At 36.4% G+C, this 14,790-nt stretch overlaps 1 protein-coding gene across 10 annotated transcripts in view; it reads left to right on the top strand.

The window, feature by feature from the left end:
- Nucleotides 1-14,790, top strand: part of MYO9B (myosin IXB) — a 45,777-nt gene that overhangs the window by 5,406 nt on the left and 25,581 nt on the right. For 9 of the 10 annotated variants that reach the window (XM_085313619.1, XM_085313625.1, XM_085313624.1 and 6 more), the window contains 4 exons: nucleotides 4,625-5,518; nucleotides 13,424-13,518; nucleotides 14,349-14,411; nucleotides 14,675-14,774. In XM_085313619.1, coding sequence (XP_085169745.1) covers nucleotides 4,682-5,518; nucleotides 13,424-13,518; nucleotides 14,349-14,411; nucleotides 14,675-14,774 — 1,095 coding nt within the window. In that variant the 5' untranslated portion in view covers nucleotides 4,625-4,681. Of the gene's footprint in view, nucleotides 1-1,113; nucleotides 1,224-4,624; nucleotides 5,519-13,423; nucleotides 13,519-14,348; nucleotides 14,412-14,674; nucleotides 14,775-14,790 lie in introns of all 10 variants that reach the window. The other variant, XM_085313618.1, reaches the window with a different exon arrangement.

Genomic DNA, 14,790 nt, shown 5'->3' with positions numbered 1-14,790 from the left:
GTCTCCTGCTTGTTAAATTCTCTAATGCACAGCTTTATTTCACCCCTTGCGTTGGAAAGGAGCTCCTTATAGGGAAGAGAAAGAAATTTGAGGTAAATTTGTAGAAATTTCCAGCTCTTAACAAAAAGAACTCAAAAGTGGTTGGGCTGTTCTTTTTCTGAGTATGCTGCTTTGCATGCTGACCAATATGGTTTCATTATTACCTTGTAGTCTTTTATTTCTCCTTTTCTTCCAATATTCTCTGCACCTGAATTCAGGCTTCTGCTTCATTGYTTCAGTGTAAATTGGTTCATCAATAAATATTTCAATTACTTAAAAACTTTCTAAGTAACTATAGAAAATAGAAGGCAGCATTGTCATCATCTGTTCACCCTGCTTGTAACATAAATGAAAGGGTGATACCTAATTAATTTTTCTGACTCAGAAGCACATCTGTGAGTGGAGGTGGCTGATTTTCTGAAAGAACTTTAGCATCAAGCCTCTTCATTAGTGTCAGTTAAATCTTGCAATGGAGGGTAATCTTCTGGTGATGTTTGTCTTGCATTAGGCTGAATTTATCTAGTTTTGAATTCCAGCCACTGACTCTTGTTATAGTTTTGTCCTTCAGACTGAAGAGGGTTATCGACTTCTAGTTCTTCATACAAGGATATGAACTGGTATCAGTCAACCCTGTGTTGTTTCTCATAGATAAAAGCTTATAGAGCATTTTGCTGTAAAGGGGTATTTTCTAACAGATTTTTTTGTTGTTATCTCAGCTGCTTACTTGAATTTTTGATATATTCTAGATGCAGTATTGGTCATGTGCCTGCTGAGCACAAAGGTAATATGGCTGCCTAACTAAATATTCATTTAACATGTATCTGGGAATTACATTCACTGTTATGCTTATTAGGCTACAGAAGAATCTCAGGTTTAAATGATTACCCACTATGATTTTCAAACGTGCTGATGTGGCTTATTTCAGGTAAATGTGAAGTTATGCATCTGTAAACTAAACTGAAATTTGTTTAGCATTTCTTGCTTACTCCTATACTACTGAACTGTATCACTGACTCTAGCTTTTTGATTATTTACTGCTTTCTCAATCATTGTGCGCTCTTTTCTTTCTTTTAGAATTATGATGAAAATATATACTTTGATGTCAAGAATCCAACTTTACTAGAATCCAACCCTCCAGCTGCTTGATGATACTTGGTCCATAGTTGAATATTAGGACCCATCAGGTAGCCAACTTACAATCTGTTCAGTGTATGCTACTTTACTTTTATGTTCTAGTTTGTTACTCAAGGTATTGTAGAGTATGAAGTCAGATGTACACTGGAGGCTGCCTATTTTAGGGCAGTATATTATCAACTGAAGTGCATACCCTAAGAAAATCATAAGCTAATTGGAGAGTGACAGTATTTCCTCAAACCTCTATTTGAGTTGACAGATTTTCTCAGCCTTATTCTTAGGTAGAAGAATTGAAACATTATGTTACTTCCTTTGAGACTTAGTATGATGGTTTACAAATTTGCATTTTTTTATTTTCATTTTTTAATAAAGCTGTATTTTTTTCCCAAATGTCTAATGCTTTCAGTTAGTAATCCAAATATATATGGATTTATGTAACCAAGAACCCAAAGGAGTGATATGATTGTGTCATACCTGATTACCTTTGATACCTAAGGCAAAATGAGTCAATTGTCATTTACAGCTGAGTTACTGAGACTATTCTTTCAGAAGATTGCTAGGATTAGTTTTCAACATGAGGCCCTGGTCTTGTAGCATAATCCAGTCTCTGCCATCATGCCCCTCTGCTTTTTCTTTTCTTTAACTGCTACTAAACTATAGGCCTTGGGTTATGTCCTCCTTTACTTCTGTCATTGCTTTGTGTTGTAAGGATAATTAGTAGCTATTTATAGCTTGCCTTTGTCGAATAGAACTTCATAGCAGTGTTAAAATATGCATATGTTAATCATAGCACTTATTTTTACATCTGCCTCTTACAATAAACAGCATATTGTATACTCTGATTTTTTTTTTTAATTGTTGGATTCTACTTGTTTGTTCAAATTGGATCATTACAACACTAAATCTTAGACTATTCCAATAAAAATTCTGAGTTTGATTCTCTTCGGACAAATTAGCTGTTGGTAGTAAAGGGAGAATAATTAAAAGGAATTCAAGAATAACTGGATCTACTCTTTCTTAAGTGAGGTTTAGGTTTTCCCTCTATTTTAAGCCTCATCATCAGTATTGAATAACTCAGAGTACCATATCTGAGTGAAGCTGTTTTTGAGCRAAAGAACACTGTTAAAGCACAGTATTGTTGAAAGAAAGAAAATTGCATCTGGACTTCATATCTGATTAAAATGAGACAGTGTGATGTTGACTGTTTTTCTGTTTACTTGCCATGTGACTGTGTATTGAAATCATGTTTCAGCAAGTTCTTTATGCTGTAGCTTATCTCGAAAATCATTCCTACAGGGCAATGGCTGGGGAATCAGAACTGTCTGCTGTCTGCCTTACATTGCAAGCTGTCTACTTGCACTTCCATCAAGTTGTATCTGATAACTGTATAATATAGAAATATGTGCATAGCAGAAACATGTTGACATCTGCRTGTTGCTTTGTCAGAAAACTGTCTGCTTCAGGATGAGAGGTCTTTCTCTTTCCAGTTTCTCAGTCATGCACATCTGAACAGAGACTACCAGCTATTGCGTTTTTGCTTGCAGTAATTGGCCTGACCTGAGTTTTACACAGTAGAGAATGAGCTGTGTGCCACTTTCCTCTTTGGGAAGTGTTTTTTGGCAGTCTTGAGCAAAGTATCAGATGTATCTTGGTAACTAACATGAGATGAGGTTAGGAAACCTCTGTCAGTAAAGTCAGAGGTCAGCACCTTGGTGAGAAGTGTAGCTGCAGCTCTTTATGGGCAGAAAGTTGGTGGCACATTTCTTAGGGTGCTGTTTTGGCCAGAATACTTTTAGAAGGGACTTCCTCTATCATACCAACCTCTAATGACTATCTGTCTGAAACTAGTTGCTGAGGGAAAAAAAAAAACGGAAGTCTGAGCTAGCCTGTTTCCCTATGCTAACTGACATGAAAAAAAAAATGGTCACTGTTCTTTTTCTGTGACTATTCTCCAGATTTGTCTTCCCCATGAGCAGCAGTCTGTTGCTGATTCTGCTATATGTTAGCTGTTTGAGCTTCTATAGGTCAAGGATACCTTACATTTGCATAATTCCTTCAGAATTCTTTACTATTGATCAGTGATAAGTACAGGAAATGGAGAGAGGCCTTTGAGCACACTAGTCCATCCTTCTGTACTGCCAAGATCTTGCAATATACCCTCTTTAATGAATGATGAATGAAATTTTACAGAGCAAGAAACAATTTTCTGAGGGACCATACAGTTTGACCAGAGATTTGCTGTGGTTTTTCTTGCTGTCTGACTTGGTTAGCCTTCCTTTTGATGAGTAGCCACCAAAAATGATCCAACTTGCGTAACAATAACTTCTAAAAGCTTAATATTCAGAGTTCCCTTAAAGCAGATTTCTCCACTCTGAAGCAATTCATGAGGCAGAACTATGTCATATGTTTCTCTGAAGTGATTCATTGCTTGCAGTGGAAGTGGCAGTTAAATACTTCCAACTCTTTACTGATTTTAATTTGAAATGATTGCTTTTTGTGGTCTTATGTAAGTTCCTGTGCAGTTGTTTAGTAACAAACAAGCAACTTCACTGGCTTATTTATTTATTTATTTATATTTATACTATTTAAGAGTAATTTTTCTGTGTAGCCTAAAATGGACGATAAAAAAGGCAAGATCAAACCTCTCTGCAGCAAGGATGTGGTTGACTCAAGTGAAATTAGCATTCTCTTTTCTGGGTAAATTGTGCACATTTAAGAAATAGCTACAGTGTGTGATCTTAGGAGATGGCAGGAATATTTGCATGAGTCAGAGGCACTGTTTCCTTAAAGTTGAGTGGGGTAAATGCTGTACCTATCTTGTACATTTTGTGAAAAGAGGGCAGTTGGGAAAAGTGAAAGAGTGTGTTGATCATAGTGTTAGAACCTTCTTCTTCCTTGCTTCCATGCGTTGCTTCTCCTACCATACTTCATGGCTGCTCTAAGCTGGCACAGCTGGTTTAAGAAGTAATCAAACAGTAGTTCGATCTCACGTTACTTGTGCAGCTTCCAGGGAGAATTTGTTTGGAAGGGGGAAAAGATGTTTGTACAGCCATGCAATGAACTGTGTCAGGGAACTTACCTGGGTTAAGACTAACCTAGGGAAACAGGGAGGTTTCTAACCTGGATCTTTATTCTGATTCAGTTTGCTTCATGCCTGTGTGAATGCTTGTGCTGCTGTAAGAGGGATGGCATGGGAGTAGAAGCAAAGTAGAAAGAAGATAAGTGTTATAACAGATATTTGCTCAGACTGAAATAACTTCACTAATGTGCAGAAATAAAACTAATGTGCTACTTCTGCACATTAATTCTTTTTGTTAATGGTTTGCCTGTGTAACAATTTTATCCTCGTGTCCAGAAAACAATACCTCACCCTTATACTTCTTGTGCATTGTTTTTCTTTAACGCTTGATTTTTTTCTTCTTCTATTTATTTTATTTATTTTATTTTTTAGACAATGGGCACTGCATCTTAAGCAGTGGTGGAAGACTGAAGCCCATTTGGGGGCAGAATGAGTTTGAAAGATGCTGACAGTGCAGTTTGCCAAGCAAAGCCAGCCTATAATCTTCATATTTACCCCCAGCTCTCAACAGAAAGCGCTCCCTGCTGCAAAGTGACAGCAACCAAGGACAGCACATCTTCAGATGTCATCAAGGATGTGATTAATATCTTAAACCTGGACGTCTCAAAACATTATGTGCTCGTGGAGGTGAAAGAAGCAGGTGGTGAAGAATGGGTACTTGATATAAATGATTCTCCCGTTCATAGAGTTTTACTTTGGCCTCGTCGTGCTCAGGATGAGCATTCTCAAAAGGATGGGTACTATTTTCTTTTGCAAGAAAGGAACACTGATGGGACTATCAAATATGCGCATATGCAACTGCCGTCCAAGGAGACGGATGCTCGGCGATTGGTTGAAAGGGGTTTTCTGCCCTGGTATCAGGAGGACTTTGATGACTTGTGCAATCTCCCCAATTTAACAGAGACAACACTCCTAGAAAATCTTAAATGCCGCTTTCTAAAACACAAAATTTACACTTACGCAGGAAGTATTTTGATTGCAATAAACCCCTTTAAATTCCTGCCCATTTATAATCCTAAATACGTCAAGATGTATGAGAATCATCAGCTTGGGAAGTTGGAGCCTCATATTTTCGCCATTGCTGATGTGGCTTATCACACAATGCTTAAAAAACACGTCAATCAGTGCATAGTTATATCAGGTGAAAGTGGGTCTGGAAAAACTCAAAGCACAAACTTCTTAATTCACTGCCTCACAGCACTGAGCCAGAAAGGGTACGCAAGTGGTGTGGAGAGAACTATTCTTGGAGCTGGACCAGTTCTGGAGGTAAATTTATGCTAAAGTTACTTTTCATGGAAACCGCTTTTTGAAAATTTTAAATAACTGTTGTTGAACACTAATTTTGAGTGTTTTGAGTCACCTGCTTGGCACAGACTTTAGATATCTCTGGGCTGAATTGGTGTTTGGCTTTGTTGCGAGACTGCTTCTAACTGATTTTCCTTGCAGTTTGTACTTCCTTGCGGTTGACTTCCTGTAGCTTTTAATTGATATTTGACTTAACTTTTCACAACTAGACACTAATATTCTGGGACAGAGGTTACTTGAGTTCTCTCTCTTAAAGTTCTGATGGCATTTGAGTCGAGTTGAAATTATAACTAAATGTTTTCACAAATAAATAGTTCCACTGAAATATCAACTGCTTAATGTAATTATGCTGTTGTTCTATAGCTCTCTCTCTCTCTCTTTTTTTTTTTTTTTATGAACTACCTTTTCAAGGGAATTATTTCCTTGGTATAAATTTTTGCTTTGAAAAGAACAACATTGTTAGTTGGGGAGAAAGTGTGAGTCATGGGCTTTTTATTGGAACAGTATTTCCAACAGAAAGCAAAACTAACCACTAGAGGGAAAGAGGTACAACTGGTCTTGCATAAGGTAAGAACAGGATAAACTTAAACAAATCTTGTAGACTGCAGCCTTTCCCTTTCACTCTCTGATCTGAAAGGAAAAACCTTGAAATCTTTGCTGGATATAATACTCCCCAGCAATAAAATCTTCAACAGCAAGGAGTTCAAACATGGCCTTTGGAATTTTTAATGTTAAATATTCTCAAATGTAACAACAGGTTCATTTAATTTTTTTTTAGCTAAACCATGTGAAAAAGCAATAAAGTAAACCTAAAATTGTGCTATATTTATGGATGTGATTTGAAAGCTTTTCTTTAAAGAGTGAGGAATATATGCAAGTTCTCTTTTGCCTGTCTTTCTGCTGCCTGAAAGCAGAAGTAAAATTCTTTGAGGTTTGTTGGTTGCTGGAGCTCAAGTTTGCTATTCTAAACACAAAACAGGAAGGGGTCACTGTGGAAAGCACTGTCTGATCAGCTGATCTTTCTGTGTTTGATAGTTAACTGTTTCAGGCCCTGGTCTGCAGGACCTGATATAGCAGTATCAAATCAGGAGGGGAGGAGGAGCTGAAATCTTGTTGCTTTTGTGCATATACATTAAAAATTAAAACTCAACTTTGTAGATGGCAGAGGTAAATGTTGTTTAGAACTGAGAATGTTCATAAAAAGATGTGTGGCTTTCTGCAGTAAGGTTGGTTGGCGCATGTGCTGCAGCTTTTCAGATTTTGATTGAGCAATTTAGTAATACATCTCATGTGAAAATAGTCTTGCTAGCTAGAACTGTGCTGAGCAATTGAAAGCTTAGCTTGCAAATTTGATGAACAAATTCTAACACTGATGTTGGAGTGCGTACTAAAATGTGAGACTCCTGAAGTTCTTGGAGAAACTTCTTGCTCTATATCATTGATTCTGTATGAACTTGAGCTTCCGACTATTGCAAAAGATTAAGGGTTTTATGACAACTAAATGTTAAAATATAGAACATTTGTATCCTAGAATGACTTTCAGAAATGAATGTATGTTTTTTGTATAAAAAGTAATACTCATTGACTTGACATTAAGGAGGAAGAAACCTTTCTGAAACTGATGGAGGCTAAGAATGGTCTGGGCTAAAATAAGCCTCTGGAGTACGCATGATTGTGGGACAACTCTGTCAAGGTAGTAGGAGTAGGATCAATACTTCTCTATTCCCATAACTTCAGTGCACATTAAAAAGTGATGCTAGAGTGGGTTTAGGCTATAGAAAAGTAAAATCAAGCTATCCTACTTGTTTCACTGCAGAACAGAGTCAGTAGATAGTGAAGCTTCCAGATTTCCCTGCATGCTCCTGTGCAATTCCAGTTAAGTGCAATTTAAAAAATCAAGTCAAACCTTGATCTCAGGGAGTAATATGTTGAAAGCTTACTCAGTTTGTGGAAGCTGAACTGCTAGCGAACAAAACTCTTGTTTTAGAGTTGGTCACTTTTCAGTCTAGCTATAGTGACTCATCTGGGTTTTTACTTAACGGAACTTAAGTGGAACAAGGAAATTTTTCTTAAATGGGTGTTTCAGGGGATTTTTTGCATGAACAGATTTGAAGTGTGCCTAAACTATTTGAGAATGTTCTGCTTAATTTTGAAGATTTGAGTCCTCATGAAGTGGTTTCCACAAATGAAAATATGGCCTCTTTACTGAAGATAGTCAGATTCCTCTGATATAAAAACTGTTACATTCTGGCTCAAAATTTCTCCTTTTTAGTGACCTCTTATTTTCCTGACATCTAAATAAAAAACATCTGTTTACGGGCTGATTTTTTTTTTTTTTTTTTTTTTTTTTTTAATAAAAGTTCAAGTATTTCCTGCATAGAAAAGGTGAGTACTGGTAGTGTGGATGGAGATGGATTTATAAATTTGTGATCACATACTTAAACACATTTTCAAGTGTATTAACAAATGCTATTTCTGTGTTGGCTAACTAGTCTCTATCCAAAGCTATAAGCAATTTGAACATAAACTATTATTAATATTTTAGCTCCTTGTTCATAATCTCTAGACTTTGAAGAACAGAGTTACAGCTGTATCATGAAAGGAAATTAGGCCTTATATTGCTTGATATTACTTTCTCAGACAACCGAATCATTCAGTACACCGAATTGAAACAGTGTAGTTTAAAATTGTATACAACACTAGCATAGTTGTTGTCATATACACTAGTGAAAGGAAGGTTGGTCGTGGATTAATCTCTGATGCTCAGATGTGCTTCTTGCTAACTTTGACACCAGAGCCTCATGTGTTTGTAAGGCTCCCCGTTGGCAATCTATTAAACAGTGGTGGTAACCATACAGTTGCTGTAGCTGCRTAGGATTTTTTCCTGGAATTTTTATTGTTTCTCCAGGATATCATGGGTCTTCTCTTGTGAAGTGCCCTGAGCCAGGTGCTAAAAACTGTCCAGAAAATAGAGAGAGGTTCTGTTTCAAGATACTCCTGACTTTTTCATCCTCTTCTAAATTCARTGTTTAAAGTATAATTCCTCGAGTTGGAATTTTGCCTTCTAGTATTGACTATTAAGTTCAGTTTACTTACAGCTGAAGTCCTAAGAAGGAATGCGCATTTAGGAGCTATTATATGGGTAAGATTGGGAATAGTGAATCAAACCATTGTTTATTTTATAGAGTTTCAAACAAGTTAGTTAAACCTTTCTATACACACTTAGGAAGTTTCCAAGAAATTTGTATTTTCCTTTCATCAGGGAAAAATGTTTTATACCACATATTTCAGATATAAAATGTACAGTGTACAATCTAAAACTCAATTTATTTTGGAGACCTAACATTAACATAAAGATAAGCACAGCTTTCTAAAACGATGATAAATTTATTTACCATAATAGCTGTTTCCAACTATCTAACTTGCATGAATGGGAAGCAAAAAAAAAAAAAAAAAAAAAAAAAAAAAAGTAAATGCTTGATTTTGGATAATTTAGCTAAAAATCAACTCAAGCTCAACCCAGATAGAAGATAAGGAAAGAGGCAGGATGGACAGACATAGTGGAGTTGTCATAAATTTTTCTCATGTTAATTTGAAAAGCACCACTTATTTCCATTTGGACATGTTCTTGGAGTTTTATTAATGATGCTGAACCATTCTTTGAAAAGAATTAAGGCCCAAATAAAATGGAAGGTCCAGCAGGAAATATTCATTARATGATCTAGAGAAGGCAGTTGTAAATATAAACTTGACAGCACAGTTGAGAGGGTAATGAGGTTTACTGGAACTCAGCCAGCATATTTAAAAGCTTGCTAAATTTCACTGTAGAAAGTGAACTTCTATGTTTTACCATTCTATGGAAAACARTAAATCAATTAGCTGTCAGCTCTGTTTTCTTTAATATAGTCCAATTGTGCTTGTGGTTTTGGTATGAAATGGACTTAAACTAAGTGGTGCTTTGACTCTGGTTTTCATTTATATTTGCCTTAAAAGTCTGCATATATATTTAGTGGGTGTAGTCTGTTCTATTTAAGGTAGGGTAGTTGTTCTGAAGCTATTATCTGCATGTGTTTGTTTTAAGAATCATAATCAGGGAAGGAATGGAACTTCCTTTTTCCATTCATTTGGTTGCTACTTGCTTTTTGTAGAAATGTGATGTTGCATTCTTTTCCCTGCTGCGCACATCTCTTGGGAAAATTACCTTGTCCTCTGTATGCTGTTATCATGTGGGTTGCTTAGACATCCCCAGGAGTTCAAGTGGCACGCAGAGGGTTGCAGAATTACCCTGAAACACTGCAACTTCTGCGTAGATGAGTCCATCTTTTGGAGTGYGTTTGTGAAGACCACTCCAGATTTCCCTGGAGGTATTACTCTGAAGCAGTAATTTCCTCTTCCATAGCGTAATTTGATTCTTCAGTGTCATTTTTGTACTGCAGAAGAATAGTCTACTCTGTTGTGTTTCTGCTATGGGTTAGAGTGGTCTACCCGGAAACCCTTGATAGCTTTTTCAGATTTTTGGCAATTCTCATGAAAGAGTTAAATTAGATGTTTTAGTTTGTTTTCCTCAAGTAGCTTGTAGGTGCATGTGTGTAGTTCTGGGTTTCTTTTTAGAGGAAATAAATTAGTAAAATGAGAAGTTCTGTTGCCTTTTTTTTTTTTTTTTTTTTTTTTTTTAATACCTTTAAAGGTGTCACTGCTATTGAGGAAGTTTTGAATAACAAACCTCTTGTATTTCAAGGTAAAAAATAGGTTAGATGACTTCCTGACTCCCAGAACAGTCTATCTCAACTCAGATTCCTGCTGGCCTTGGTTTGCTATTTTTGACTCACGCTCTGTGTAGATGGTTAGTAGTCTGCCTTGGAGTGGTTTAGTTTTAGTTTTTCATTTTTCTTACCTTCCTCCTCAGGGAGTCACAAGAGAAAATAGTGAGTGAGTTTAGCTATATAAATGWTTTATCTTCAGCTGAAATTATATCATGTCCCCTCATYTTCTGAATTTATTTGGGAAAGACATAGAAGGCTTTACGTAAAGGCGAACAAAGGTAATCTTTCAGTGGAGTTTGGACTCTATTTAATCCGTTTGAATAAACTACTGTTAGTCTCACCTGGATAGAATTATCCATTGAAGATACTTTCTATCCGGAGTAATGGCTTGATAATGTAGAAACTTAATTCTTGTCTGTAATYTGTTTTCACTAGGATAAGCATGTAATAGCTTATAAAGATGCATAACTACTAAAGATGTTTCTCATTTCAGTGTTTTGCACTTTTATGACTTTACATGGCAATGTTATTCTTTTATACTTACTTCAAAGTATACTGAAGGCTATGGTAGCCAGCAGTTGGTATTTGAGTCTAAAGCTAAATATTACCAAAGAAACCCCCAAATGTTGAATGGCTTGGAATGTTCTTTAAAGAGTTGTAGATATTAACRGCCTTTGTGAGAAAATGATTAGATACATGAAAACTTCCCCAAAACTGATGATAATAGTCAGCTTTTAAGAATTTGCTGTATGTTTTGACTAAATACCAGACGTATGAGATCATAAGAGCCATTAGTAGTTTTAAACTGTATTCATTACTTACRTGAGTAATCACTAAGAAAAGTTTTTCAGGAAGCCAGGGTTATGGGATTTCTTAACTCTATGATGCCAGAGTGCTTACTTATTAAAAGCARTTAGGCAAACGTAGCTATATCATGTCTTGGTTTCTTTAATAACTAGTAGACTGTTGGTCTTAAGTTAGAAAACTTTTTAACAAGAAGTTCTTGCAGAATAAATTTTCAAGTCCACTACTCTGCAGCTGGGCAAAGCTTTATCATCACTGATTTCTTGAAACACTGAATGAAAAGCTGGGTGGTTTTCTTTGGAGAGCCACAGCTGATCTGGTGGCAGGGGAGCAGGCTTCTGACAAAGCGGATCATTTGTCCTGATGCTACAGGGCTTTCACTTTTGAGTTGATATGACTTGTTAACTAAAAAGTTTTGATCAARATTTTATAAAAACATGAATATACTACATATGCAGAATGGGCTCTGAAAAAAAATAGCAGAAAAAAAAAGTGTTTTCTGTGAGATAGCAACTACAGAAAGATAGYAACTGGGTTTGGTAGTAGCTGCAAAAAGATGTTGATGACTCTGGTCATTATGCCTTCCCTGAAAAATCTGAGTGGGGATGCTGTTTGCGTTACGAAACCTGTAGGATGATCCCTAGAAATTAGAAGGCTGAACTCAGCCTCAATCATCTATAAGCACTGCTGGACAGAAATCTTGTCTCTTTGGAAACCTGTTGAATTTTCTAAAGTTTCATAAGAATCCATTTTCCTCTGCACAGGGAGGGTTTCCATGGCTTGCGTTTAAGGAAAAAGGATCAGGAATAACTGTTAGGCAGAGAATTACAGGAATTCTCCCAGTTCATAAGAAGGTTTTCACTTCACAGATTTCTTGGATTCTCTGAACACTGGGCAGGTCGCAGTAGAAATCACTTACAGGACATCTTTGAGAACCTGTTTTGGAAGTAGTGATTCAGGTGTGATACTGTAGTGCAGCTGCAACCTTGCAACATAGTTTTAAAAAGCRAGGGGGAAGGGTGTCTTCAGCACTGACAAAAACAGCACGACTGACATGAAAGCAGTACTTGCCTAGTAATTTGGCGGTTAAATTTAGAAACACTTTAGTTCTGTTGCATACAGTACTAGTACGTCCATCATTGTGTGTTTGTGTGTGCGTAGGAGGTGGCAGTGTTTTTTTGTGAAACTGTTCCATGAATTTGTTCTATATTAGGTGAGATGGATTTCCTATGGGAGGCCTTAATTGCTTGGAGCTCTGAGAGGAAATATCTGTGGCAGGAATTGCTGGTGGTATTTCACCAGTGGCTCTTTTTCTAAACAGTTGCATTCCACACTGGGTGTCGTCTTCATATGCTGATCACCTTTCACACGATAAAAGGATCAGTGGTTTCTCTCAAACTAAGGAATCATAGTTAAGAGTTGATAAAGTTATGAATATTCCCAGTAACTAATTCTCATGGGCTTCTAGATGCTATAAGTTATTCTTATGTTTTTTTTTTTTTTAATGTGGCTCATGCAGAGTATTTTTTATTATGAGTATGCTATATACTTTCTGAGGCATGATGATAGAGGCAAAAGATGCTTAGGCACTAAGAGTTAACAATGGATGAGATCTGTGCCGTATCTTTTCTCCTTTTTCTAACACATCCTAATGAAACTGTTTTTCAGTAGTGCATAGCACAGTTAACTGGTCAGTGAGTATTATGTGTTTCTGCAAGCCAGTGTGTTTCTGTGAATCTTTTCAGAGTTGCGTATTTTAAAAATGAGAAAAATTCATAGGCTCACTTTATATACAGGATCTTAATGTTCTGTTCTCACTTAAAGAAAAAAATAATTGCACTTCTATTGTGGAAATTTTTGAGTGGGAGCAGTACTTTAGGCAAAAAAGATGTAGTTTGTGGCTTTATCACAGAAGAAGCAAATTTCACAGTCGCACTATCTTCTTCCTACCAGATGTCCGCTTTACATTTATAATTGCTAATGATTGAGGTTGACTTGAGCTCTCTAGCTGTATTTACCTTTCAATACTTTTAGAAATATCTGATTAAATTTGTTATTCCCCTTCCTCAGACTCCTAGACATTATTGCATAGGGCAAACAATAACTGTGTATAGCTCTGCAAGAAACAGTGAAGGCTTCCTAAGCTTCCTTTTTGGTATCTGCATGCTGCCATTTCCATAATATTTTTGACATATGTTGCCAGCTAAGAGGGGGCTGAACAATAAACAGAATATTTTGGAAAGCTGTATATTGGGTTTTTCAGTTTAACTGGAAGTTATCTCATTTTGTTTTATTACAGGCATTTGGAAATGCAAAAACAGCACATAACAATAACTCCAGTCGTTTTGGAAAATTCATTCAAGTCAACTATTTAGAGAATGGTATTGTCAGAGGGTAAGTACGGTATGAGGTTTTTTTAGGGTTGGGCTGTGTGCTTGTAGGAATTGGTAAAGGCTCCTATTGCTATGTAAAATGCTGCCTTGGGTAACACAGTAACACAGCTGGGAACTCTGCACCACAATTAATTAAGAGTGTTATTCTGGATAAAATTGACATCTTTACAGATGAAATCACACTAGCTCAGGAGATTGGTACCATTTGAATTTATTTATTTATTTATTTATTTTTACCTTCAGCTTGAGAAAAGCTGCTCAAACTTTGGCCCTATTCTTTGTTGATGTCTTGTGTGAAGGTGTTTAGCTTATTATTTAGCTGCCTACTTTGTCCATCTATGAAGAGTTTTCTGCCTGGCTGGCCTCTGTTTGAGATTGGCATATGTACTGTCATAAAATCTAGCAAATTTGTTAGGTTCAGAAGCAACCAATTATTCAGTATTTTTGGGGGGTGGYGTGGGTGGGGGGCAGGGGGTTGTAGTTTTTGCATTTCTTGCCAGATAACTGTTACTCTTGGAGTAATAACAGATTAGTAGCACTTTACCTGTCTTGTTTCTGCCTATAATTTTGCATCAACACTTTTCTCATATTTATCTGCCTCTTTCTAGTTATGTCTCCTAAAACCAAGCAAGATAGACGTTTCCTGGATATTTCTTTTCATTGTCTCAAATGCAGTGTAGACTATAGTGAATTTTTTGTTTTAAGCCATTCCCTTATGTATTCTAGTGTAGATCTCATTATTTGAACTTTCTTGGCAGTTGCTATCTGATGTTTTGGGAAGTTTTTTTTTCTCCCTTCATTTTCTTTTTTCCCTTTTTGGGGACATTTCAGGGCTGTTGTTGAAAAATACCTTCTTGAAAAATCTCGTCTCGTTTCTCAAGAAAAAGATGAAAGGTAAGAGGCTAGTACTGTGTCTACTAGAATGTTTCAGCTGTAAGTTGAATGYAGCTACTGCATAGTTGGTGTGCACACTTCTCTTGCATATAGTTAAAATATATACTTGTATATGTTGCTTTAAGAACAAATAAGTTCTTTAACATTAACATGCTTCCCTATGTGTCTATAATTGATGTGAGAGCTTAAAAGCATTTAAAGTACATAGGGTAAAAGAAAAATCATTATATATTCATGAAAGAGAAATATATTTGACTTTGTAGGAACTACCATGTCTTTTATTATTTACTGCTTGGAGTCAACGAGGAAGAGCGTAAAGAATTTCACCTCAAACAACCTGAAGATTATTTCTACCTCAATCAGGTAATCTGTGACAGAG

This window comes from Rhea americana, unplaced genomic scaffold (genome assembly GCF_003343005.1).
Source record: "Rhea americana isolate MKP2758 unplaced genomic scaffold, rheAme1 scaffold_390, whole genome shotgun sequence".
Taxonomy (NCBI): Eukaryota; Metazoa; Chordata; class Aves; order Rheiformes; family Rheidae; genus Rhea; species Rhea americana.
The sequence above is the reverse complement of the archived record's forward strand: the minus strand, read 5'-3'. Positions and strand labels throughout refer to the sequence as shown.